Raw genomic sequence first — 27,551 nt, 5'->3', positions numbered from 1 at the left:
ATCGAAAGCACATAGATGAGTTGTGATAACGGTATCACATGCAAAATAATATTGTCTACTTCACTACGTTTTTGCTTTTCAAATATTTTTATTTATTTTGAAGATATTACAGAAAAACTAAAATTGGCGGTAGTTTAATTTCGCTGTAGTGAAGAATCTTAAGGGAGGTTTCACTAGCATCTAATATGACAGATGTATTAGTTTCATATAGAAATAAGTTTTGAACTTACGTTGAGCAGTAGTGTCTCACTATCTGAAAGCAAAAAGCAACTAATAAAAAGCAGATGATTTTTGTGACAGAATTTTCTAAATATTGAAGTAACACTGGAGCAGGGAATGCGCCCACGTGTGCGCACATGCCTTTGATATTACAAGCACTATCTGTAGGCTACGAATCGGGCAACTACTACTGGTGAATCTCATTAATAGGAGCACATTTTGCTAAGCTCCACTACCAAGTAGTTATAATATTTTAAAAATAGAACTCAAAATGCTACCGCATTCATACATACATTTATTTGTTTAAATATTTTTCTCTTTACAATTCTTTACATACATATACTTTAAAAAATCAAAAACTGATTCAAGCTCTTCATATTTTGATATATTACACAAAAGCAGCTTTTATTTGATTAAAAACACTATAATTCAACTTAACAACAAACGATAAAAATAATAAATAAAGCTTTTTTTTTAAAAAAAAAAAAACAGTACCATTTTCTAACATACATCAAGCATATACAAAGAATTTCAATGTGGTGTTCTTTTTCTTTTTTGCTTAAATAACAATTATCCAAGCTACTGCAAATAAATAGTTTTCAAAAAATTATTAAAAATGCATTTATGGAGTGCCTCAGAGCAACATAAGACAGACAAGTCACTCTTTGTTCTGCGTAGACTCGAATAATTTAATTTAATTCTACTTGAACACTGGTACTCCATTAATGCTCTAATTGTACATGAAGCATACTGACCTACTTTCTGCTTGTATGCATACACAAATTTATCATTTTAATCTCAAATTTCAAATAATACATTTTTACATACCTCAATTCTTTGAACTGACCAAAAAATACTAATAATGCCTCTAAAATTAAATAAGACGGAACTGAGAATATAGCAGCAGTATAAAAAGGGTTAAAGTGTTTATTGGGTCGTACGATTACTCAGGAAAATGCTGCGTTAATTTCAGTTTTACTGTAATCCATTGGATGAAAAGAGTTAAAGTGTTTATTGGGTCGTACGATTACTCAGGAAAATGCTGCGTTAATTTCAGTTTTACTGTAATCCATTGGATGAAAGAGTTAAAGTGTTTATTGGGTCGTACGATTACTCAGGAAAATGCTGCGTTAATTTCAGTTTTACTGTAATCCATTGGATGAAATATCCCTTTAGTTGTAAATTTCTCATCATTTAAAACTAATACGTAAACTACAGAGAACGCTACATTAAGTGTGAAAGAAAATTTCAACAAGTCCACTTTACAAATAGATCCGCTACTAACATACAAAACTCACATTTTTTCTTTCTTTTTTAAATTCAGACTTACATGACGAAGACACCCTGATAGAAAATGCGATCGACAAAATCACAGAAATGCCAAGAAGAGTTTATTCTGAACTCGGGATCAACTACAAAATCTGACTGCGCACAGATGAATACGGACGAATAGGTATAGCAGTAGTGTAGGCCCTCTTATCTTTCGCTCTCCCATTGCGAGTTCAGGTATTTCGGACGCACCATTCACATCTTTCTAAATGTATATAGACAACGACCCGAATTACACTTACAATATAAATAAAGTTCTGATAAATGAGTCATACATTACAGTAAGCATTTACATGGCATTGTACAATGTTTGCTTGTTGATAGGTTTTTATGGCAACACTTTCTCAAGGAACCAAACAGCAAGATTAATATCAACGTTTGATTGTATTCTGAATTAGCAATATTTGAATGATTGCTTAGTTTTCTTTTTACGTATTAATTCAAGTGAAAGTACATAAACATGGGTTTAAAGCCTGCTTATAATCTATTAATGGCTATTAAATAATTTAAATTCTTACAGTGAAAGTTAATACTTACACTAGATACTCAAAAGTACATTAAAAATAATTTCCTTAAACATCCTTTGCTAGAAAAAAAAAAGTACTAAGAAACTAAGCAATTGCAATAACTGTTACAGAATTTCCGAAGAATATTTTTGTTCTTTCTTTCTTCCTACGGAAAATACAAAATCCTGACATATTATACTACTTGAGTTTCTTTTCTAATAGCAATTCTCCGAATTTAGGATTCAGAAAATGTGTTCAATAGAGAGTTTACATTCTTCGAAACTATCAGGTCACATTGAGACAAAAATGACTTGTAACTTACTCCTCAAGTAATAGTGTAGCAAAAAACAAATAAATGCTTTCACAATTATTACTTATTTGTATTGTATTACATCAACAAACACGCACACACAGACATGGGCATTAAGATTACCTTGAGCACAATGGACGTAGATATCAATCACTTCAAGTATTAGCACAAACCTCATAATGGACTAACATCACTAATATTGTTCAACAACTGAAATAAATCACCTTTTACGTGAGGGAAAGGTTTCCGGATTCTGTTGTTTAACTTTTGCTACACAATCTTAACAGCAAAACATATACCATATATACATATTCATTTCTCGATGCTATGTAACCTCTCCATACTAAGTCACATACGAATTTAAAATGAACAGTAATTGTGAACATAGTGATAAATGACGTATAGAACACTGGAAGTAGAGATTTAAAAGAAGGGAAACCATTTATCTTATCCACTTGCACAACGAACTGCGTAACATTAAATAAACCCCATTAAAAATATATATATATATATATATATATATATATATATATACATGGACGACGTATAAGAAGACAGGTTTGGATTCGAGTCTATCTCCTTCCCCACTCCGTATCTCTTGTCTACTATACATTGGTCTGGACTGAAAAACAATTTTACTTTCCCACTACTAATTGTGAACTAATGCTAGCCTCACCCCCTAAATTTTATTAATATGTATTCTTAATTGTATTAGTTGTCGACTATTAACGTATTTAAGAAAGGAATAAAAATCAATATTAATTCAAATCGCAAAGTAAATGACAATTAAATATGCTCGTACAGCTGTCCCTCTATTTTAGATATTATCAGATGGAACAAACAAAAACTGTGAACTGTTAGGGAGTAGCTACTATAAAGAGAAACCGGAAAGAGTTGTTAGTTACAATGAGGATACAAGTTGTAGTTAACGGCAATGTGGAGAAAAGTACAACAGGTGAATGCACATATTGTTGCGTAGTGAAGTTCGTTGTTAATTGGTTGTAAAATGTTTAGGGTAGCTGGCGAATGAGTAGTTCACTAGATTTCACAGAAACTAAAATACATGAAAAGGGTTATTGTGTTCTTAAAATGCGTATCAGAGAATAGAGGAGAGTATACACTTAAGTACAGTGATTTCAATAAATAAAGAGCTAAATTACGAAGCCAGTGCATACTTATAAAGTATAACAGATCAGGTTTTTCGACTCAACAACATGAATAAAAACATTTTCTGTAGTAAGATATAGTTTCCGAAATTATTAAACTGAAGTCTCCTTGATATAAATTCTACAAATAAAACTAGGTAATAGCAGAATCTGAAACGCAAAACTGGCCCTACCGAGCTTATCAGCAACGTGCGCGACTATCCAAATTGCAATTCCCTGATATCAGTCACCGTTTGCTGCCATTCCTTAACAAACGGTCAATCTTGATCGGTGTACAAAAATGACTGTTTACGAATAAAAGTATAATGCCTTGATTTTAGACCATTAAAGGTATTCATACATTCTTTTTTCGAATCTTTCTTCCTTTTGAGTTGTTAACAGTACATTCGAGAGAACAACGAATTGAGCTTTTGCTTCCTTGAATGCACTGTTTATATTTGCTAATTTCAATTAAACACAGGAGGAATGTTGGCTGTGATAAAGCCTTCACTTCTGACCTGAGGACCCTCTCGTTCGATTACGAGGTATGTGAGTCTGTGATTATCAACATCGTGTCTGCCGGTTTCTCAATTTTTTGTTTCTTCCCACATCCTGATTCCCCACTTCTTTAATTATCATTTATTTTAATCAACCATCCATCTTCTTTAGTTTTACGGCCAGAATCGTTAAATGAGAATCATTTCGCTGTTAAACTAAAGATTTCCATTTCATCCTCATTTGTGCATTAAACATTGATTATGGGAATATTATACATTTTGTCCAAACCCACCTACTAACGCAAAAATGTTCTTAACAATTCGAAATTGGTTGGGGACTAAAGTTCATAACTTAATCAAAAGTAGGCACTAACAGCGTTCAATTGTGAAACAATGTTGAACTAATTTATACTCCAACAACAAACATTGCAATGCGAATACAATACATACATATCACGGTTAGGTATGCAAGACAATTTTTCGGCTACCATTCCTCGTTCGAAAAAAAAATCTTGTCGTAAAATCCTTCCTTTCGGTAATTTCTACAACACTATGTCAAATTTGGTGAAGATTCTCAGAAAGCTTAGACGTGTTGGAACTAAAAATTGCAGAAGTGAGCCACAAAGAACTTCGACCATTCTAGTTAAAACAGCAAAGAAGAAACACGCTTCATATAAATTCTGTTCGAAAAGCTGCCGAAAGTATACTTCAAGAATTAATAAGCTGACATGTATACAGGGTGTTTCAAAACAACAACCACCTTTGAGAGGTGATTCCTGACACCAAAATAACACAAAAAGTATAGACCAACCTGGGTGCACAAATGCTTCCTTTCGGCGTTATAGGCTGCCGAAAACATGAAAAATTAACTTTAAAGGTCCATAGCTCCAAAACTATGTGACCTATTGTAGTCGGGCCAAGACTTCATTTAGGAACTAATATGTTCCCTATCCAAATATCCATGTTTCAGAATCCTGCGGTACTTTCGGAGCAATTTTTATAGATGCAAGTAGTTAGTGAGTACTTCAAAATATGTGTCAGTAGCCGAACTCCCTCTATAAAAGTTGTTGCGTGAGTACCTTAGGATTCTGAAACATGTATTTTTGGATAGCGCACATATTAGTTCCTAAGTAAAGTCTTGATCCGACTATGATAGGTCCCATAGTTTTGGAACTATGAACCTTTAAAGTTAATTTTTCATGTTTTCGGTAGCCTATAACTCCGAAACGAAGCATTTGTGCACCCAGGTTTGTCTATACTTTTTGTCTTATGGTGTCAGGAATCACCTCCCAAACGTTGTCGGTGTTGTTTTGAAATACCCTGTATATGTTAAATATTCTCTTAATTCCTTACTCTGTACTCCTCATTTAAACCACTACCGTGGGGACTCCAATCTCGATCTTCAGCCTGCTGGATGGATGGGTTCGAGTGTTCAGTCCAGTGTCCAAATATTTCTGTATAATTACATTGTTATATTGTACCTTCAGGTACTTAAAGAGTATTACAAATAATAGTGATAGTGTCATCACTAATACAAACAAACAATGCAAAATAAATAATCTATTTTCATTATAGTAATAATAATAAGCTAAAAAAGTTAATCCAAATATATGCTAACACTGGTTACCGGTACTTTTATTTCTACTATTTAAATATTTGTCAAAAGTGAACCTAACCTATTAATAATGCATGTCCAACATTATATATAAGACCTCCAAATATAGTATTTTCCTTCTTGCATGAGGGTTACATTAATCGGATTTTCTTTATCTTCACTACAGAGTATGGTTGTAAAAGGAAATACATGGCCAACATTAAGTTTGTCTCCGAAGTTTTAAATGAATTATTTAGAGTTCACGATTCAAAACGCTGTGCGATATTGAAATTATTTATTACACGTATCACTTACGTGTAATATTATATGTATACTGCTTTCCAAATTATATGTATACTGGATTCATTTTAACTCATTTTCTGTTCCCATCAATCTATATACCAGATGAATCCTGGTACTGCCATTTGTAGATATGTTTGTAAACATGCGAAGGAACATAGAAGTTAAACGGATTTATACATTATTACTCTGTAATTTACTCAAACAAACAAGCAAACCAATTCTACTTATCCACTATCAAGAACACACAGAAATACTACAGGAAGCCAAAAAAAATTGAAATGCATAAAATTCTCTCTAGTAATCAAGTTTCGTGAGGAAGTTTAAACAACTACGTAATTGTTTCATCACTGATAGCTGAGAACAGAAACCGTAGTAGTGGGTAAAAACAATCATTTTAGAGGATATCGAGTTTTACCACAAGGATAAGGAAACATTTTGAATATTTGCTGCCATTTCTATAAAAACATATACTCCTACACTCTGCTTCTCGCCACGTTTCCTAAAGACAATCCAAAAACTTGCGCACGATATCGGGACTAAAAATAGCAAAGGACATACTACTTCCTATACATACTTTTGTCTTTTGTAAGAAGAAACATTGTAATTATATTTGCTGTTATATCAAATTTTCATAACTTCATAAGTAAATACCTTCTTAAGTATTAAAATTTAGGTTCATTGTACAAATATAAATTGTACTATATTTTTTTCCCTTTTACTTTAATCTGTTCCTCATTGTTAATAATTTTTGAAGTGTATTATTATGATATGCATGAATTAACGCATTCTCTATTAAAAAATGCTTACCTTTAAATTTTCAAAAAAGGACTTTTTTTTAAAAAAAAAAAATATTATATCAAATATTGTACAGTCACTGTATTATTCTGTAAAAAAATATTCTGTCAAGAGCACGCTAACCCTTATTCATTGTTTTTATGAATTTATTCCATGAGTTTAGGAATGTATGTTAATTAACGGAAACGGTTAACTTACTGCGAGTCTCTCATCAAACACTATTTTTTTTTTAAATTTAAATATCCAGTATAGGATAATCAAACTGTGCATTACATAATTATCTCCGTAATTTATTTATGATTTAAATGACGAGAGACTAATAATTTGTTATAAACGAATCTAGTTCAGATATTATTTTCGAAAATCTTAAAGATTTGTAAATGACTTACATGTACAAAATATTGCCCCTAATTATTGTTAAAATATTCATTCATGCAGCACTCACTCTGCCATTTACTTTCTTATTTAAAGTATCATTAGCATGGAAATACAAAATTTATAATTAATACAATATTTGATTTCCCAACACACTAGTGTATTATTCATATCACTATGGAACAATACCAATAGAAGGAGTCCTATTTCCCGTATATTAATTGTACCTATCATCGTTACAATTTCAAAATTATTTACAGAAGAATGTTCCCTGAAACAAACAAACAAAATTTTTCTTTCTTATTCACCATAATCGGAATTAGCTTTGTGTACAAATTTTACCGATACCAAAATTTTCTATTTCTTAAGAATGTATAAATACTAGAGCTCATAGCCACAGTCACCTAGTCACTGACAAAAGAAATTAGCAATTTCATATAAGACTGTATACAAAATGCGCTATCGTCTTTTGTCATACTGTAAAAGAGCAGGTGTCTCAACAAATACCTACAAACATGCGTAAATCTCTGGATTAGAGGGTAGAAAGAGGAAAAGAGATCCAGTCCCACTAGCTTACCCAATCCAAATATACAGTTGTTGATTCTATGTGAACTTGTGCTTTTCAAAGTACACATTAAAGACGCATGCCTATGTAAATGATGTACATTAAATGAATAACACAAACATACAATTTTAAAAACGAAAAAGAGAGAGATCAATAAATATTGTACTTTTTTGGCCATAAAAAATGATAGCAATATATCTCTCTGTGTTACACATATACATAATATACAACTTAAAGCTGATATTAAAAAATATTATAGACGAGAAAAAATATACAATACATTACACATATTTACACGACTGCTTTATTGCAGGAAAAGCAGCTTCAATAGCAAAAATAAATACAGAAATAAATAATATTAACATGCACAAAAATTACACATAATGCCTGGTCTACAAGAACGCTGTTAACGTGGCGTTAGCAACGCGGAAGAGTGGCTGTTATTTTTTTCGGTCTATACTGACGTTAAATACACACAGAATATGCACTACAACAGGCCTCTCTTCAATTTTATATTTTCTCATTTAGAATAATCACTTTTGTAGTACTACACTAAACTTTGTACTGGGAGGACGCTACTTATTGTTTCAGTTTCGAAAAAATACTTCTGTATGCAACAATTGTAATGCTAATCGCATGGATTGTATTTTTCACTATATTATCTCTCTCTCTCAATCTTTTACTAAAATTATGGGCCTTCCCATCTCGGACTCTACTCTTTGCTATACCACTGAATATTTCTAAATTTCCTCGTACACGTATACTGTATAATATTTCGTACACGTATGCACTATTAACGCCACATTGTTAACGCGCCCAGACCTTCACTTAGCGCGTCCTCACATTTCAGTCCCTCCAATGATATCGCTATTGCTTCAATCAGCCAGGTTAACGCTGGGTTGTTAACACTATGTTTTTAGCGATCGTATAGTCCAGGCCTAAAATTATAAAAACTACTGACACTTTTATAAATCCTATTACCTATGCTCATTTAGGTCAGGCGAATCTAACGCTTATTTCTAAATTGTTTTATTCTTTTTTATTAATTCATTGCTTTGTAAGGATGTATCTGTCTCCTATTCTGTTTCATACAACCTATAAAGGATTCCTTGTGACTATTTGTCAAGCATATACTATCAGTACATTTATATTTGTAGATGAAATTCATATGTAAAATAAGGTAAAAATCGTAATTTGAAACTCTTCTTACTAAAGTGCAATATATTGCTAGGTATTAATGTATGGCGCAAAAATAATTTTTTGCAAGATAAAAACTAGTCTGAGTTACACACACACACAAAAAAATCATAATTGAAATTTATAAAAACAAGAAGACAGTGCATAATGCTCTCGTATATTACAGATTTCAATACATATTAGTCTCTAGAAATAAATTACTGATAATGTATTCAAGTGCCATTTGTATATCGAGTGTCACCCAATTGTTCAAATAATTAAACAATAAAATCAGTTACTGTAATATTTTACGTTTAATCAATTTTTCATAGTCACTAATAGCCAATATTTTACCTATATAAAACTAAATATGGATCATAAAAATATACATCCCTGTCTTTAACATGCATTTTCAGAATATTTTTATTTATAGAAAAGATCTTTTTAAGACATTCAGGATCTCCTGCATACAAACGTACGTGTTGTGATGCAAGTGGTTTGTGATTTGATTGGTCTAATAGTAACGATTTTGTCACAATGCTATTTGTGAATACGTAGGTAAAAACCTCAAATCTTTTAATGTAGAAATATTTTTCACACACTTGACTTTTTCTCAAACTTTTTTTCAATGGTTTTGTCTCCCAGGAAGCAAAACTTTCATTACTTAATACACAAAATAGTACTACTGTCTTAAATCACGAAGACAAGGCTTATATTCAAACAATAAGTGTAGTTGTATTCAGATTTCGTTACACTTATAGCGTTAATGCATTTTCTACATCACCTAACAAGAAATGAATCGAATTTCTCTTTAGGACCTCTTTTGAAAATAATTCTAAACACAATACCTTATTTTACAGATTCTCTGTGCAGCATGTACATTTTTCAACACACTTTCTAGTGATTTTAACTAACAGTCAAAATCATCAATCGCATACCACAAAGTTTGAAATTTTTATTTTGCAGTCATCTTTAGCAAGCATTTATAGCTTCCAAACATATAGTGAATCATGAGAGGGTTAACAAAAGAAACCGAATCGATTACCTTTTAAGTTGAAGCAGTTGAAGTTTCACTAACAACGAAAGCAGTTATTTTCGTTATATATATATATATATAACTGTGCCGAAACTAGCAAGTTGAGTATCTACGCTTTAGATACAAACGGCTGATGAAAACAGTTAAAAATTTTTGGTGTGACGTCTCTAGTGGAAATAGAATTTTCGGTGCTAGAAAACGGTAGTATGATATTAGGTAGCTTACGCAGTGGCTAGTTAAAACTAGAAGAGTAAAGATCAAACCAAGCTCATATTTCTGTAACAAGCAATTCGTGTAACACAGACGGATTTTCCTACTCCATGTCAATCAGCCAGAACGGTTGTGATGAAATGATAATTGAAACCGCACAGAAGCTTTTGTTATGATACTCAGGGCCATCACTAGTAACTCTGTTCAGCAGATAAATATAGCGAAGTTTTAGTCTTACTGTAATATTAAAGGAACATAACAGCAACGAGAATCATAACAATGTGCAGCAGACAGTAACACGTAGAATTCTAGAAGTCAGATCTGGATGAGACTTAAGACATTAGTTGCGGAATTGTATGGGAAGCCATAATAAAAGCGTCAGGACCGAGATCTCATCATATCCTTATTAAGTACGAATATATTGATCTTATTATTTTAAGACCATAAAAAAATGAGGTAAGAAGAGGAACAATCTAATTGTGTATATGTTGCCTTAAAACAGAAAAACATACACTTTTAACATATACGTAACCATGATATTAAATATACGTAACCATGAAGGGACTCTTAAGAACCTTCTACGATGGTGGATTACACACGAGAAACATTTATAGCACTGTCTTCTTGATTATAAAACTGTATGCATTACGCAAACCAGAAATTTTAGTTTCTATTTTGGTTTTTGTTATCTCAAGTTTATTTACACCAAGAATAAATGAATGTGTGTACAGAGTAAGGTTCTATTTTATTTTTCTATAATTTCAATCAAAACCTGTTTCAACAAACCACTGTCAAATTGATTTGCTGGTTCATTTGGATTTTTTTTTTTTTAAGTGGAATATGGTACAGTTATAAATCATATTAAACTGGGAAGTTACGCACCATGAAATGTTATGCTACTCTAGAGACACGTGAGATATCATACTATGTACGTAACTGAACTTACAAAATGTTGTCTGTAAATTAATACTGACCGATATTTGTAGTCGATTGTACTACTATGTGAGAAATCTGTTATTGTAGGAAAGGACGCAATTAAATGCATCTTTACTTGTAACTACTGGTCTACCAAATTTACTGTTTTTCTCTTGTGTTACGGTCACGATAAATGTACAAATAATGGATATTTCTTTCTTGATGTTTCGAATTGATCTGTGTTTAGCCTCTATATGTTTCGCAACTCTGGATTTTTTAAATTAAAATAATAACACAGTTTTAATTAAATAAACTGAGTATTATAAATCTTGTTACGAGTTATTAATGCACCTGTATTCCATCTCACACACAGAGGCCTGTATTAATACTATTAAACTGAAAAGGAAATGTGAGTCAAATTATCAACTGACAAGAGATACCGTCAATGATCTCGAAATTTATGATTTACTTAATAGTTTTTGGAAGTTCTAAATTACGTACATTCCCAATATGCATAAGAATGCCACATTAACGTACTGTATGTCCTCTATGGTTTAATAACTTATTACCAAATACAATATGACATTATAATGACATGCCAATGAAACACGAAATGAAGTATAATAATAGAAAAAAAAATTACAAAATTTCACAAAACTGGAAGAAATATTTCTAAAAAGTAGAACTATGAATTTTCTATTTACTTCGCAATAATATTTTATTTTGAAATGCAACTAAAACCATGGAATAACTCGTACTTATTATGTGGCATTATAATTTGGAATGTGGCTAATAAATGCTAATGGACTGTATAGGAAAATGTACCCATAGAGGGCCCTATTATTTTATGGTTGCTCTACATTTTATCACCAGCAACCAAAACTGTACTGTACAATCAAGAATAACCAAAAAATAGTTATTGTTTATAGAACAAAATTCCAACATTTTTGTTGTTCCTTTATTAAAGCAGTGAAACCTATTAACTTGGGTTCATTTGTGCGAAAACTTCATAGCAAGCTGCGACACATGACAACAACTTTATTTCTACGTTTCAACTTCCGTAATGAAGAACATTAAAAACCTTAAAAAAGTTATCATTAAGATATGCTATTGTTGTACTTCAGGACATCAGCAACCGGAATAATTATTCGGAATGCTGTTAACGTAGTTGATCGGGATTGACGTATGTTTTCAATTTCTTGCTTTCTTTTTCTAAATAATTCCCCATCAGATATTACAATAACAGAAGTTAATGATCTTAAGATACACTTCCTATGGATGAGCAATTAACAAGTTCTTCCCTTAGTGTGTGTAAATTCAACGCTTTTATGATAAGTAATACGTGGCAATCAGTTGTAAAAGTACAAGAATAATTTTTCGGGCTTGGGAGCAGACACAGAAGTAAAGAATACATTATTGTAAAAAGTTTACACCGGTAATTTTTCATTCAATATCAACACACAATGTCTTCATATCTGTAATGACTACTGTTCTTCTATTCAACAGTGATTTCAAATTATAGCATAAATCAAGATCGATATTTTTCGAACTACAAAATTACAGTAAATTGTAGTAAAGGTGTGATCATATGATTTTACATTGAGTAATTATTTTCATTTTGTGCTCTCGTTTGAAATGATGATAAGCAAGAAGAGCAACGTTGTCTTTGGTGAGTATAAACTGAATTCAATTTCAAGAAGGGATATAGATGTTTCGGCACTGACCCAACATAGTGACAACAGACTGGTATAGAAACTTGATATGGCAAGATAGGACTTGATGCTCGTAACACATCAATCAATAAATAATTTATCTGGTCAGTCAAAGACCTGCACGGGCTGCGGAATCCTGAAGAATTGTTCATAACAGGTCATGGAATGTATTGGAATCAATTATCAATAGCAGAAATTTTATCTCAAAACACTTCCATCACTCCTACTTTTCTGGGAGTTTGTCACCACTTGAGGCTGACTAGTTTTCAGTAAAAATCACAGGTGGCTAGAACAAGTTTCATCCAACCCGAAGTTTAACGCTTCTTTTCAAAATTGAGAATATATGAGACGTAGATTATTCCCTCATCTTTAAAATCTTAAGTATATATGAGACGTGGACTGTAACTCCCGGTGCGATTCTAAATTACACGAGCAGAAAGGAACTGGGTCAACCAGAGCTTTCCGTACCAAAAACAGAGACGCTACCCATACAGCCATGAGTGAGTTCCAGGTTTCACTGCACTTTTGCTACTTATATGACAGGAGAGAAATTTCCAATTTCGTCAAGATATTCTAGGAGTGTTTCTAGAAAATGTTACTTTCTTTCTATTTGATGAGGCAACATTGTTGCTGACATTCCCAGTTACACGTATACATTTTTATACTTGTACCCTACAAGAATTTTAATGATGATTACATATTACTTTTTCCAACCTTACTTTACACTGTTGTAGAGATAATTCCTACTGCATTAAATTACAGTGATCAAATGCTCTCTCTAAATTAAGGATTTAAAATAATAACTAGCAGTTACAAGAACAGAGCTACGCAGTGAAGTCAACTACACAGGAAATACACTTTTAATAATGCTTCGCACAATAATTAAGGCCTAAATCGATAAACGTCTATTGATATCTACTGCAAAATTTGTCAGTGAGATGATGCTTCTGAAATATAGCCGAAATACATACGTAAACATAATATAGAACAGTAAAGAAAAACTAAATTACTAGGCTTACTCTGCATATAATAGGATTATTAAAATGACGGAGACTTACACTGGCATATGTTACTCTGTTAAAAAGAAGTTACTGGAGTAGTTAAAGTGCAGTAGTACTTTCCTCACCTTACACTTATAAGCTAAAGGATCACTATAAGGTTTCACAATTATTAATTGTTCCCGTAACTCTGTATCCGTATACTTTAAAATTTCAACTTGTTTCAATGACCATGTAAGTTTTTCCCGCTGACTGTTTACGTTTCAAGCTCTGCTAGATATGAGTATTGATGTCAGATCCTGTTTCACTTGACGAGGAAGAAGGACTTGCCTGTCGCTCCATACTTGGTGTGAGGCTTGAACTACTAGAGTCAGACCAGTCCAGAACCAGCTGTAAACTGAAGCGTTGAAGAGCAGACTGTGACGACGTACTCATCAAGGCGGGGTCTCTATAACCAAAAATACAGTGCAATTAATTACCCTAGAACAGCTTCATGATTCATGGTTATTTAAAAAATGTACTCACGTAAGAACACAAGCAAAGAGTCCCAAAAGGATGAATCGTGTTGCGGGATGAGACATAGTGCACCTGATAGAGGATGTGAAAATATGTATATGTGCAAAGTTATAGCGGCTGAGTGAAATGTAATAATAATATTATAATATACAACTTGGGTATCAAATTTCACTGTTAGTTTTCTTGGCTTATAGATACGTTTAACTAATATGTTTCCGTGATAATCCAAACTTTCAGCATACGAATATTAGTCTCCTAGATTTTCGTAAATAACTATAAAGATAATCCTAAATCTTCCTAATAGGTACAGATAACCACCACTAAAGTTCATAATTGAATTTTTGAGAACATGCTGACCCTAATTGATATATCACATGGCTACCTTTCCATTTCAAAAAATATCATAGATTTGAAAATGGCGCATTTCAAGAACGCAGCGGAGGTTCATGATCTACTCTGCTCACTCTTCTTTTGCCAATAGGTGAAACTACCACTGTTTGTGTTGTCTATCTTTCACTATTTTCACGACTTAACAGTTTATTTTGATGTATTTCAATAAAACAGCACAGCCCTTCTCCCACCAATTTTGACCCCCTCCGTTTCTTATGGCGCTCAGCCGCTATAACTTTGCACATACACATACTTTTACATCCTCTATCCGGCGCAACAAGTCTCATCCCGCAACTCAATTCATCCATTTGGTCCCTACTTGTTAGTAATAATCGGCAATTAAACACAAATGTTTCAATGGTTAACTACGTATTTTCATGCGTGTTCCTTAAGAAATTATCTTCTTTGTAGAACTATATATTTCGATCGGTTTCCTCCATTGTAGAATAATGTAATATTCCTTGAAACACAACTGTTAAATTTCCAATGTTTCTCCTCCTTACCATCTCCCCCACCCTCAAAAAACAAAAAAAAAAAAAAACAATTGTATTAATAAATATTTGTGTTAATTAAAACATGGTTTCTTTTTTATTTTTTTGTGAACATTTTAAAACTCTGTTCTTTTATTCCTCCTGAATGTTTCATTTAAACTTGTACAATCCGCGGCAAAAAACCTGCAACATGAGGATGTAAGTTTATTGTGAAACTACGCCTAACAGCACAAGGAATGAACTTAACTTCTAAGTAGAACGAATCACGCCAGGATAAACCTCGGCCTCCTCCTGTGCACACTTATTTTGGAGCAAAAGACTTCGTCGTTTCACAATAAACTTATATACTCATGTTGCAGGTTTTTTGCCGCGGATTGTACATGATACATATTGTTTTTGACATGCTTATATACAAACCAATGTAATCAAAAAGGTTTTATGAACATGGAGCGAATTGTTCGAGATTATGAAATAACTTTTACACCGTGTGATTTATTATTTTCCGAAACAAGCTGGACAACTGTACTGTGTTGAAAGATGGGTACTGTGCAATTGGAAAGATAAGGATGGAAAGCTGGTGCAGAGTTAGAACCTTTACACATTTTCCATCTCCTTTCTTTCTTTGTACTTTTAAGCCATACACCTAGGCAGTTTCTATTTTAAATGAAAAATAAACATATAGCCAAACTTTCTCCAATGATCTTCCGGAACAGTGCAAGGATTTATATACATAGTTCACTTAAACAATTTTATCAATTCGCAAAATATAATCTTTAAAAATGTCATCTGTTGTGTTTGCTTCAGATAGGTGATCTGATGTTTTCAGTTATTCGTTGTATGTTCCAGCAATTTTCTAGAGTTGCAGCTTAAATCCTCGCCTTTAAAGATATCTGACAATTGGAAAATCATACCATTCCTGATATCTAACTACTTGATGGCGCTATTCCTTTGTCCAGTTAATATGTTTTCGTTTCTTAAAGAAGGTACTCAGTATACGATTAAAGTTCTGGTTTCGAAATTATGGAAGTCGCTGTTATCTTTACTATATACCGTGTTTGGGTGATTATAGGCCGCGTGCGAATATAAGCCGCACCGAAACTTTTGACACGAGATTATAGAAAAGTAAATCTGGAATATAGGCCGCACTAACAAATTTACGACAAAGTTGTATGTTGCAACTTTGGATATGTATATCAGCCATCCACTCAAAGCTAGTGTAAGACAATTCTGTAGAAATTACATCATGAACAAGGCAACTTCGACGCCAGGAGGCTATTCGCAACCTGCCTGCACCTGTGGCACAAGTGTGTCGTTGGATTTTGGTTGCTTGGCGGCGAATATCGGAAGAACTTGCCATGAAAAGTTAAAATAAATAAATAAATAAATAATAATAAAAACTAGAATTTCCAATAATCTTGATGAGACTGAAGATGACCTTTGTGACAGTGATTCTGAGATGGTGGGAAGTGATTGTGCTAGATTTGGGTGGGTACAAACCAGGGTTTGAAAAAACCCTGGTATTAAAAAAAAAACATCCCACCTGGGCCCATGTGGTTTTTTTGGGGGGTATTTTCGGGTTTAATTGGGTTTCTTCCAAATATTTTAATGTCTTTGGGGTTAAAATGTTAAAATATGATTTACATTTTAAGATTGTCATTGTCATAACTTGCAACAATTTTCTATTCACTGCTGTTTTGAAAAAATAGCCACCACTTTAAAATTTTATATTGGACAGCCGAAAAAATCTATACAGCAAATTTAAAATGTCTTGTGCTTCTACCCTCAAAATTTCAACTTAAAAAGTCCGAAAATTGCACCTTGTAGCATGGATACTCGCTATTTTGAATTATGGCCGCCATTTTAAAATTTTATGCCGCCAAAACATATACAGCGAATTTAGTCTCTCGTGCTTCTACTCTGAAAATTTCAACTTGGAAGACCGAAAACTGCCCTTCGTAGCGTGGATATCCGGATTTATTTTATTTTTTTTTTAAGCGCCATTTTATAATTTTACGTTGGTATTCCGCCTAAAGATATACAGAAAATATAGAGTGTCTCCAGCGTGTATCCTGAAAATTTAAAAGACCGAAAGTTAAACACTGTGTGGTACAGGCAGACAAACGAACAAATGTAGATCGAGTCATCTCAGGAGCCTCAGTGACGTTCGCCAAATATGAATACCAAATAGCTATATTAATTTAAAACAAAGACATAATTCATCAAAATGTCTTATTTGAAATAAATATTTATCAACGTAAAACAAATGGTTTTATTGTTGAAGTTCACTTTCGATACTTTGTGCGTTCAATTACGGAAATTTCCCGAGCACTTGTTGCAAGGCGGTTCTTTTCTGAAAATTAATTTAACACAATTAACGAAGATAGGCCTATAATTCATATTTTATAAAGTAAATGTTTCAAAATGGCATAAATGAAATTAAATATCTTCCAGCGTGAAATAAATAGTTTTATTGTTGAAGTATTCACTTTCGATGCTTTGTGGGTTCAATTGCGGGAATTTCCCGAACACTTCTTTCACGACGGGTTTTCCCTGAAAATGCAGGTTGCTTTACTGTACATCGAAACTTCCATTAATACTGAAGTTTGAATTCAGCACTTAAAATAGTAAGCGTTACGTAGTCTTGGAAGCTCCAAGCATTAAGCTTCTTAATTTTGACAAGAATTTTTACGCTATTGCTGGTGTTGGAAGGGTAGCAACAAATGACTGAACTGAACTGTTGTTGGAAAACCGAATTTTACTGAATACTTTTGTTACCTCAAAGGTAAGAAATAATACTAACAGTTTTACTAATGTATTTACATATTTACTGTTAGTACCGGCACCTATGACCTTAAACCCGTCAACGTATGAGGGATAACGTCCCTCGGCAGCGCCGAGTCAGGAAGCACACTATTCACGGAAAGTATTTTCTAAAATATAGAATTGCTTATTTTACTTCAAATAGGCTATAAGCATAATCCACACATTAATTTGTTTTAAAATTATCTCACTAAGGTGAGTTTTTTTTTTTTCTTTCTTTTTTATTCATTCATTCACTGCATTCAGAACTTTATAAAGGTTTTATGTTGAATGCTGTTGTCTACCTTAACATGAAAGCACATAATTTGCCCAAAGAAAGTTCAAAATCTGATAAAAATAATTTTCAATGTAATTATCTTAGTTGTACCAATAATATACTAACAAAAAGGTCAAAAACCCAGGTGGGTTTTAAGGTGTTTTTTTCAGATGGGTTCAACCCGCCCGAAAAAAACCTCTGGGTTTTTTCGGGCTGGGCCCACTTCGGCAAACCCTGGTACAAACAAGCTGATGCAGATTTGATAAAGTTGCTTTTCTTTTTTCAAGAACAGGTAGTGTATATAAATATATCGTATATATTATATATACTGTATAACAAAAATACATATTCCTGTTAATACAACTATTAAGTGTACAAGTGAAGTTTGTACCAGTGTAAGATGTTATTGGTACCCAATGAAGGTGGCAATTTTTTGCGAACAAGGTGAGTTTTTCTGCTATTTTCTTCTTAAGTCCTTGATAGTTTACACAGTAACTTATAATAGTATTAATTTCAACCCAGAAGATACATGTGCGTGTCATTTTGAAACTGACTATTTATTATCTGAGGGGAAAATCTCTATTATAGGCCGCACAATGATTTTTCAAGCCAAAATTAGGGGAAAAAATGCGGCCTATATTTGCGCAAATACGGTATACGTATATTTCCCCTCAGTGCTCCATCTTGAATGCTGGGATGATACCTTTGATACACACACCGTGGACTACTTCCTCCCTCCTATAAGTTTCTTCCCTCGCTATTCATACATAAAAATTTAAAAAGAGCTTCGCAGAGTAGAGGAAAAGTGTTGAGCTTCAGATTAAAGGGTTCTCGGATGTAATAAAACCACCACTCGGGTTATTTTTCTGTTTTACCCGATTATTTCTATATGCCGACTGACACATTTTGTAACAGATCAATAATCTGCACATGTTTCAGCATTGATCACATATAGAATTAACTTTGTTACATTTTTCAGTCATATACAAAACAACATCTGAATTATGAAAATATGGTTTACGTTTGATTTTTAAAAAAATCAAAAGTAGTGTTGATCTGGCTACATTGTGTACATGGAAAGTTAAAAGAGCTGTCGGTTATTTGGATATGGTGAAATTCCTGTTTAAGAAGATTTCACTGGAAAAGATCCCTAAAAACATAAATTAACAAGTTTCTAGTAATTAAGTTAGTAGACTAAAGTTAAATACACATACATAATTGTTATATAACAAATAAACAGAGTAATTTCTATCTACTAGCGCAAGTAAGTTAACTACTAGTATCGATAAAAAATACTGTGTATATTCATTATTTTAACACTGTTGAGTTACAAGAATAGTGTGAAGACTGTGAGACCCTGAAAAAAAAGCCCGTATAACATATTTGAAATACTGGAAAAAAATATTTAGATGAATACTTGATTAATTATTACAATCTGTTCCATGCACTCAATGAGTAATTACGTTACTAGTTTGAAACTGTGTTGCTCTACGTAAAAAGTACGTCACACTTCCAACTGGAAGCTTTTACAGTGATTACAAGAACAAGGCCAGTCAAGAAACTAAGTTTTCCAGGGCATAAAGAAAGCATTCAAGGATCTACACTTCTTTACACAGAAATATGTATTTCAATTACTCGCATAGGCTGACTTGTTTTGTCGAAACGAGGCTTTTCGTATGAAGCTAGGTGTATCCTATATACATGAAGTCACTAACTCAATGCTATTTTTCTGACATGTCTGCTTTTGGATATTAAACCCTTATTATCTTTTATTTCATAGTTTTACTTAAATAATGAGTCTTTGTTCATAAGTCAGTTTCGAACCAGCTTTTGTTCATAACCTCCTGTTTCTTCCACTTACTATGTCCGCCAATTAACTACATAGACTACTATCACAACTATTCTTGCTTCCACTTGCTGACTTATGTATAGACACTTCGAGCGAAGTTTGCAATTCATATACTTCGATTCTTAATTTACTTGTTTATTTCATATATATGTAGATCAATTTTTCGATATAAACATTAGGACATTGCAGGTAATATCTATACTAGGGCCGCTGTATCTCTGGCTCTGACAGCTATGCGAAAAAGAAAGCGAGGGTTGATACTACACTAACACACCCATAAGGTCCAATGAGTGACCGAGCTGTCACCGCTCTGGCATGGAAACTAGACGTTGTTGCCGCTTCGTGTTCTTCCTTTTGTTTGTGCATAGTTGAATGAAAAGTGCTTTGAGATTGTGTTTGGTTATTGCGACTTTGTGTACTTTTCTTTTCTTTTCTTTTTGTGTGTTTGGATGTGTTGTTAAGAATATTGTTGTGACAATGGCTAGTTCTTCAGAACCGAAGCCAACGAAAATAGGAGTGTATAAAGGACAAAGCCGAGAATTGATATACAAACTTCGCGAATATTTCGAGAAAGAGCGCGATAATGGTGGTCCTCTTCTTCCTGTGACGAGGGTGATAGACAGAGTGGCTGACGTCCTGCGTGTGGGAAAGTCTACTGTTAGAGCACAAAAGAAAAATGTTCCGAAGAACTGAATTCTCCTTCGGCAGTTTTGGTTACTCCAGGCAAAAAAAAAAAAAAAAAAAAAAAAAAAAAAAAAAAAAAAAAAAATCGACCCAATGTTAAAACGTCTCTAGATCGTTTCCAGGATGGCGCAATAAGGCAACACATTTATCAATATTATATAAGGAAAGAATTCCCGACTCGCCCCATATGAAAATGTGACAAATTCCAGGCAACGTTCTGTGCATGTACAGGTACATGTGACTTTAACAGGTACTATACAGGCGCCTGTAGCTGTGAAAAGCATGTTAGTTTCCCACTGACAGGTGAATCTACCTGTGGCTATAAACATGTGATACATATGTAGGTGGTGTTCAATGTCAGAAGTTCTCAAACATGCAATGAAAAGTATCTGTACATATCAAGGAGACATGTAATGTACATACATCAAGGTACATGCATAGTACAGGTCCATGTAATATACCTGGGACATACAAACGCAATAGGTATGTTCAAAAACATGATTCAAATTGATGGCATGTGCCTGTAATCTATCAGTCACATCCATGGGAAATGCTAGTTTTTCCTCTTATGCCCATGTACTTAACATGTACATGTAAAACACATGCAAAGTACCTGCAGAACGATAGAAAAAGGCAATGTAAATTACATGTTTACATGCGTAAGTTGGGAGTGAAAAACATGGAATGTACAATACCTGTACATATAAATGAAAACAGGTAAGGAACATGCATGCACGGAAAATGAATGTCACAGGTGCACGTATTATACCTGGCAGACGTAGGTAAAGCGTACATGTACAGGGAATATAAGACAGGTAAATCACTATGTATCGGAAACTACATGCATGCGAAATGCAAGATTTCCCCCGTATGCCCAGGTACTTACCATGTACATGTAAAACACCTGGAAAGTACATGCAGATGGATAAAAGGATACGATAATGTGTACACTAGCATGCAAAAGTCAGAAATTAAAAACATGCAATATGCAGCACCTGTACAAATAAACGTAAACATGTAAAAAGCATGCACTTGACATAAATTATTTTGTGATCTTCGACATCTAAGTTACAGATCCGGATAGGGGAGGGGGAGGTAACTGGCACGGCAGTGGTCAGGCCCTGTGTTGTAAAGTAGCCCGCCATTCCTGTATTCACCTGGTGTAACTGGGGAACTGCAGCCAGGATGGCGGCACGCTAGAATCGATACTAAAACCTTCTGAATGCCAAGCTAACATTCTACCAATGAGAAATACCTCTTCAGTTACACACATGCAGGTTGAAGATTTATGATAGTAACAAGTTAGTTTCGTTTCAAAGTGTGAAACTCATGTCGACTTCCAAAATATGCAAATTCAATATTCACATCGGAAATCGTAGACATACGCTTTTCGATTTCAATAGATGGATAAGGTCAGAGATGAGACTTACTGTTGGAACAATAAATTGATATTAAAAGGTCATGTCCAGCTATGTTACCATTTTTGCTCTATAGAGATTTATATCGAAACCAGAAGTAGCAAACTTTTACAATTTCCGGTGTTTATAGATACGTTTGGAGATAGTATATTTTCTTGAGATGCTGAATCAATTTCCGAAAACAAATCTGTCGCTGTAATTTTTTTTTTTTTTTTTTTTTTTTTTTTTTTTTTTTTTTTTTTTTTTGACAATGTTGAAATCGGAAACTTGATTTCTACACCTTCGGTTGAATACAAGATGAAGAGAAGAAAACAAACCTATATTTTTGGGATGCGGATTCCCATAAATTGCACCATTGATCTCACCGACCCCGAGAACTATGGATGTGACACCAGGAGCGTCGTTTCAGATTTGGATTGGCAGGGGGGGGAAGACCCCTTGATATAACTAAAATTTTGCATTTTTTGCTGATTTACTACTATTCTATTGATAAAATCTATATAAATCTCAATAGCCCCTCCCTGCCCCCCGCTAAATGACGCCCCTGTGTGACACTAATATCGGTCATTTTAGACTTTTTACATGTCTTGCAAAATCGCTGGTCCCCTGTGACCCTAGTTCGAATTTGAAAAAGAAAAAAAAAGCTTTCTTGGTCTCGGGCCTGGACCAAGGTAGTCGTGACCAAAATATGGTTACTTTTGTTTATGTCATTGTAGGTTCCGTTATGACTCACCAGGTGGCAGGGTGATAACAGTTTGCAAAATGGCGAATAATTAACAGAACACATGTTTCTTACATGTTACTATACATGTTTTACATCTGCTATATGCAAGCAGCAGAGGTTTTCCACACCCGTAGCATGCATATGGCATGTACCTGTCACATGTACAATTTTTATAAATTCTCCACCTGTAACATGCATGTCACCTGTATGGTTTTTCCATGTTCTCCACCTGTTACATGCAAGCAGCAGATGTTTTCCATACCCGCAACATGCATGTCACATGTATGGTTTTTACATGTATATATACATTACATGCAGTTCTTACATTTGACATGCATATTTCGCAAGTACTTTTCACATGTACCAGGTAAAAGCTATTTATCGTACACGCATGTAACTTGTGTTCAGCATGCATGTTACAGACATTATACATGACACGTGCATCACATGTTCTATACTGGTACAGCGGCTGTACTTGCACGTCTTCTTCGTTGACAGGCACTTTACATACGTTTTTATGGTAGATCTATTAGGGTATCTACCGTACAAACACATGTGCAGTAATACTTGTTCATGCCCTGTACATGTTTGCTCAACATGCATGTGTAGGGCGTTCAAACTGGAGTCATTTTCAGGCACCTGCACATGTGCCTGTCCCACAGGTGAATAAAGGGCCTGTGTTACATGCGCCTGTACATGTACCTGTTTTTTCTTTCATAAGGGGCGGTAAGCTTCTCAAGTCCTTGAAAGAAGCAGGGCTTTTCGAGGGAGGGAAAACAAGCTTGAGTGTTGTGTTAAGGCAAATTGGTTTTAGGTGGAAGAAATTCTTTGGAAGAAAAGTTCTTATGGAAAGAGGCGATATTGTTGCGGCTCGGTGCAAATTTCTGGGAGTGATGATGAAAATGAACCCGGAAAACTTAGTATGGTTGGACGAAACATAGGTGAATACAGGACACACGAGAAGCATGCGTGGACAAACGATACATCCGAAGGGACAATGAAGACATCTATTGGCAAGGAAAGTTGACCTATTTTGCTTCATGCCGGGACTGTGCGCGGATTTGTACCTGACGCAATGTTACCTTTTAAATCAAAGAGCATTTATGATTATCACGAGGAAATGAATTCCACAACTTTCAAAGACTGGTTTGTTAATAGTCTACTTCCAAATATTAATGAGAATTCCATAATCGTGCTTGATAACGCGGCTTATCATTCCGTTCAAACGAATAAAAATCCAAATACGAATAGCAAAAAGGAGGACATGATACGGTGGCTTGAAAAAAAAATAATGTTCCTGGAGTATCATCAGATACGAAAAAAGCCGAATTAATAGCATTACTAAAAATCTATAGGCCAAGACAGCCATCATATGAAATCGATGGAATTGCTGAGGCTCACGGGCATACACTTATTCGACTTCCACCATATTATTGCCATTTTAACCCAATTGAGTTAATTTGAGCTCAAGTTAAAGGTTATGTGGCTGAACATAATAAAACATTTCATGTAGGTGACGTGAAAATTTTAGTAATAGAGGCGATCGAGGAAGTGTCCCCGAATAATTGGAAAAACGCCGTTGAGCATACGCGGAAAATTACGCAGCAAGCTTGGGAAGCTGAAGGTGTCTTCGAACAAACTGTACAAGATTTAATCATAACATTGGGGGATGGTGACGATAGCAGCGACGACAGTGACGATGAAGAAGAAATTTCGGCAGTTAACTCTGACGAATTATTTCAAGATTGTGGAGTTCAGCCTATCGATAGTGACAAATACATGTAGGCAGCGAAGGTAAGTCAGTTTACTCGATTACTTTAGGTTTAATTCTGGCCATTTTTGTTTTGTTTCCTTACACGGAAGGTTTTAAAAATCCATGAAAATTCAGCATTTATTAAGCACTTCATTTCGGTTGTATTTGCTTGCTTTTTCTGTTTCTTCTTAGCGTGTGCGGTTAAACCCACGACAAATTGGCAACATTGTTTTGTCCACGTGCAGAACTGTCAGAGCCAAAGACATAGCAGCCATAGTATAATCATTTCATGATTTAAAAAAAAAAAAAATTCTACGTGAATCTGACATCACAACAACTTTGTCACTTTGTCTTGTTCTTCGAAGTAAAGTCTCAGTGTTCAGTGTCCGGCAGTAGTGTAGGCAGTGGAAGAAAATTCATTCATATTTAAATCTCTTATTTCTCATTTAATTATTTTACGCTAAACTGAGCAGATATATTTGAAAATATGTCAGTAATCTTTCTTCCTTTAAAAACTATGAATATGTAAAGAAAACAGGTATTTTCGGAGAAAACGTCAGTTACAGTATACGATTTTATCATTATTATTTTCACATGGTGAACATCTCATTCGACTGCAATAGCATTTGGCATTACATTACTGTTGACAGAAAGCACGAAAAGAACATGTTTCTTAGTCTGGCATGTGCTGTGAACTAGCTGATATATGAATAAGATTTTCTGTCCTACGGTGGATCAGTGGTAGAGCTTACCTCTTGTGCGTGAGATTCCCGACACGATTCCTGGCCAAAAAAAGTTTACGGTGCACAACATTATGTCCGTGGATTTCCTCGGGGTACTCCCGTTTCCTTCCATTCTCATTCCACCAACTTTTCTCAAGTTCATCCGTCTTTCTTACAATGGGCGTATGCAAATCGTGACAGCTAGATATTTATGAAAATTGGTACCCTGACTAATTGTGGATCGCTAAGCATTGTGGTGATGGTCGCTCAGTGAGGAAATGCCTTGTTTACTCGCTACGCATAATGTATATACCACGCATTGACCGGGTCAGACTGTGCCGAGTTATGCTCTAAACGCCGGAAAAAGGCAGAAAATGAAAAATGTGTGTAGGTAACCTGATACCTATGGGAGGGGGACACATGACCAAGAACGCGACAATAGTGTCACACAAGCAGTATTGGCACCCCAACACAAACTTATAATTTTTCAAATAGAAAGTATATCATTTTATGGTATTTAAACAATTAGCATAAAACGTGAAAGAAGCAAACGGAGGGTTATTAGTGTTGCCAAATAAGGGAGATAAAAGGCTCTAAAATTGAGAAATTTGGGGCCCATACACAGAAACAGACAAATGTACAACAACAAGACTACGGGAGAAACAAATGTACAGTAGGGAATAAAGCACAGCATGCACAGCATTCGATGACTAACGGGCTTGATTCTTCATATCGAGTATGCACCTAGGACGAGAAATGTACGTATTTTGCCATGCTATCTATGGTTTTCTGTTGTGTGTATTGGTGTATTATGTTAAAATATTTTGCGCCTGTATATTACTGTTAACCTGAATACAATGTGTTTTGTCTTCATCGTTATCTCACACGTTAACATTTCGTATACTCTTGACTGACACTTATTACAAGTCATTAGTCTTTGCAAATCGATTCTGACGTATTTTCTTGTCACAGGTTTGTTGCATTTCGTGCCACAGCTTTTCTGTAATCTTTTCAGACGCTGCGTCGTTTCTGTGGTTTGGAAGGCATGTAAAATTTGAAAAATTATAAGTTTGTGTTGGGGCGGAAACACTGCTTGTGTGACACTACTGCTGTGTTCTTGGTTACGTGTCCCCCTTCCGTAAGTATCATGTTACCTGCACACATTTTTCGCTTTCTGCCTTTTTCCGGCGTTTTTAAGGTATAATTTGGCATAGCCTCACCTTGTCACTACGTGATATATATATTGTACGTAGCGGGTAAACAAGGCATTTCCACACTGAGCGACCATCACCACAATGATTAGCGATCCACAATTAGTCAGGTACTAATTTTCATAAATATCTAGTTGTCACGATTCGCATACATTCCTTGTTAGCCTAAAGGGCATACTCATGGATCGTTAAACTGAAAGATTTCATTTCGTTTATTTTTTCTTACAGGGTTGACACAGCTGATCTGATACTTCTGTGATTGGGATAAACAATACCACAAATCTGTCAGTTTAACAGTTGATATTTCCGGCACAGACATTAATATGACCAACAAATACTTCAAATTATTCGAAAGCTAATGGAGGGAAAAGCAGAATCAAAAAAGCGTCTGGAAAATAAAGACCACACACGAAGTGACCATATCGAGCTCACATGTGGCTAAATGGTTAGTATATAATGTAACCTGGGTTCGATTCCCACCGGGAGGTTATGTGGTTCGGGTTTTACGTTAAGCTTTAGGTTTGCATAGCTTCGGTTCTGAAAGAGGTGTTAAAGTCCAAGCCAACTAATCTATCAAGTAGCTATGTTCAAAAGAAACTTGGGGAAAATAAGACATGCACTAAGCAAGTCAGTGCGTACCGCATTTTTCTTTATAAACTTGTTTTTCAAGCACTTACATGAACAGTATACATGTTAGTGTTCGTGAGGCACATAGGAGCACTCCTACAGAGTGTTCTACATAAACTCCGAACACATCATAAGGTTAATACGCGCCAGTCGTCGTCTTCTTCTTCTTCTTCAGTTATCAATCCGAAGATTGCTTTGCAGAAGCTCTCCGAGCCTCGCGATTTTCTGCTAGTCTCTTTATACCAGCTCTTGGAGCAGCCAGTGTTCTCCATTACTTGGTTGATGAATTCTAGGCGCGGTCGGCCCCTAACATTCCTTTCCTCGACTGTACCCTTGATGATGGTGTTAGTAAGTCCATTGTGTGTCAGAAGATGGCTTATAAATGTGATTTCTTTTTTCTTTAAT

At 34.5% G+C, this 27,551-nt stretch overlaps 1 protein-coding gene across 1 annotated transcript in view; it reads right to left on the bottom strand.

Annotated features, from left to right (window-relative positions):
• Positions 1-500: 500 nt before the first annotated feature.
• The window catches only part of LOC145666601 (uncharacterized), a 102,239-nt gene continuing 75,188 nt past the window's right edge, over positions 501-27,551 (bottom strand). The window contains exon 5 of the mRNA XM_081734006.1: positions 501-14,133. Coding sequence (XP_081590132.1) covers positions 13,959-14,133 — 175 coding nt within the window. The 3' untranslated portion in view covers positions 501-13,958. The remainder of the gene's footprint in view (positions 14,134-27,551) is intronic.

This window comes from Thermobia domestica, chromosome 12, assembly GCF_964235325.1.
Source record: "Thermobia domestica chromosome 12, izTheDome1.hap1.1, whole genome shotgun sequence".
NCBI classification, from domain to species: Eukaryota; Metazoa; Arthropoda; class Insecta; order Zygentoma; family Lepismatidae; genus Thermobia; species Thermobia domestica.
This window is presented reverse-complemented; position numbering and strand designations above follow the sequence as displayed.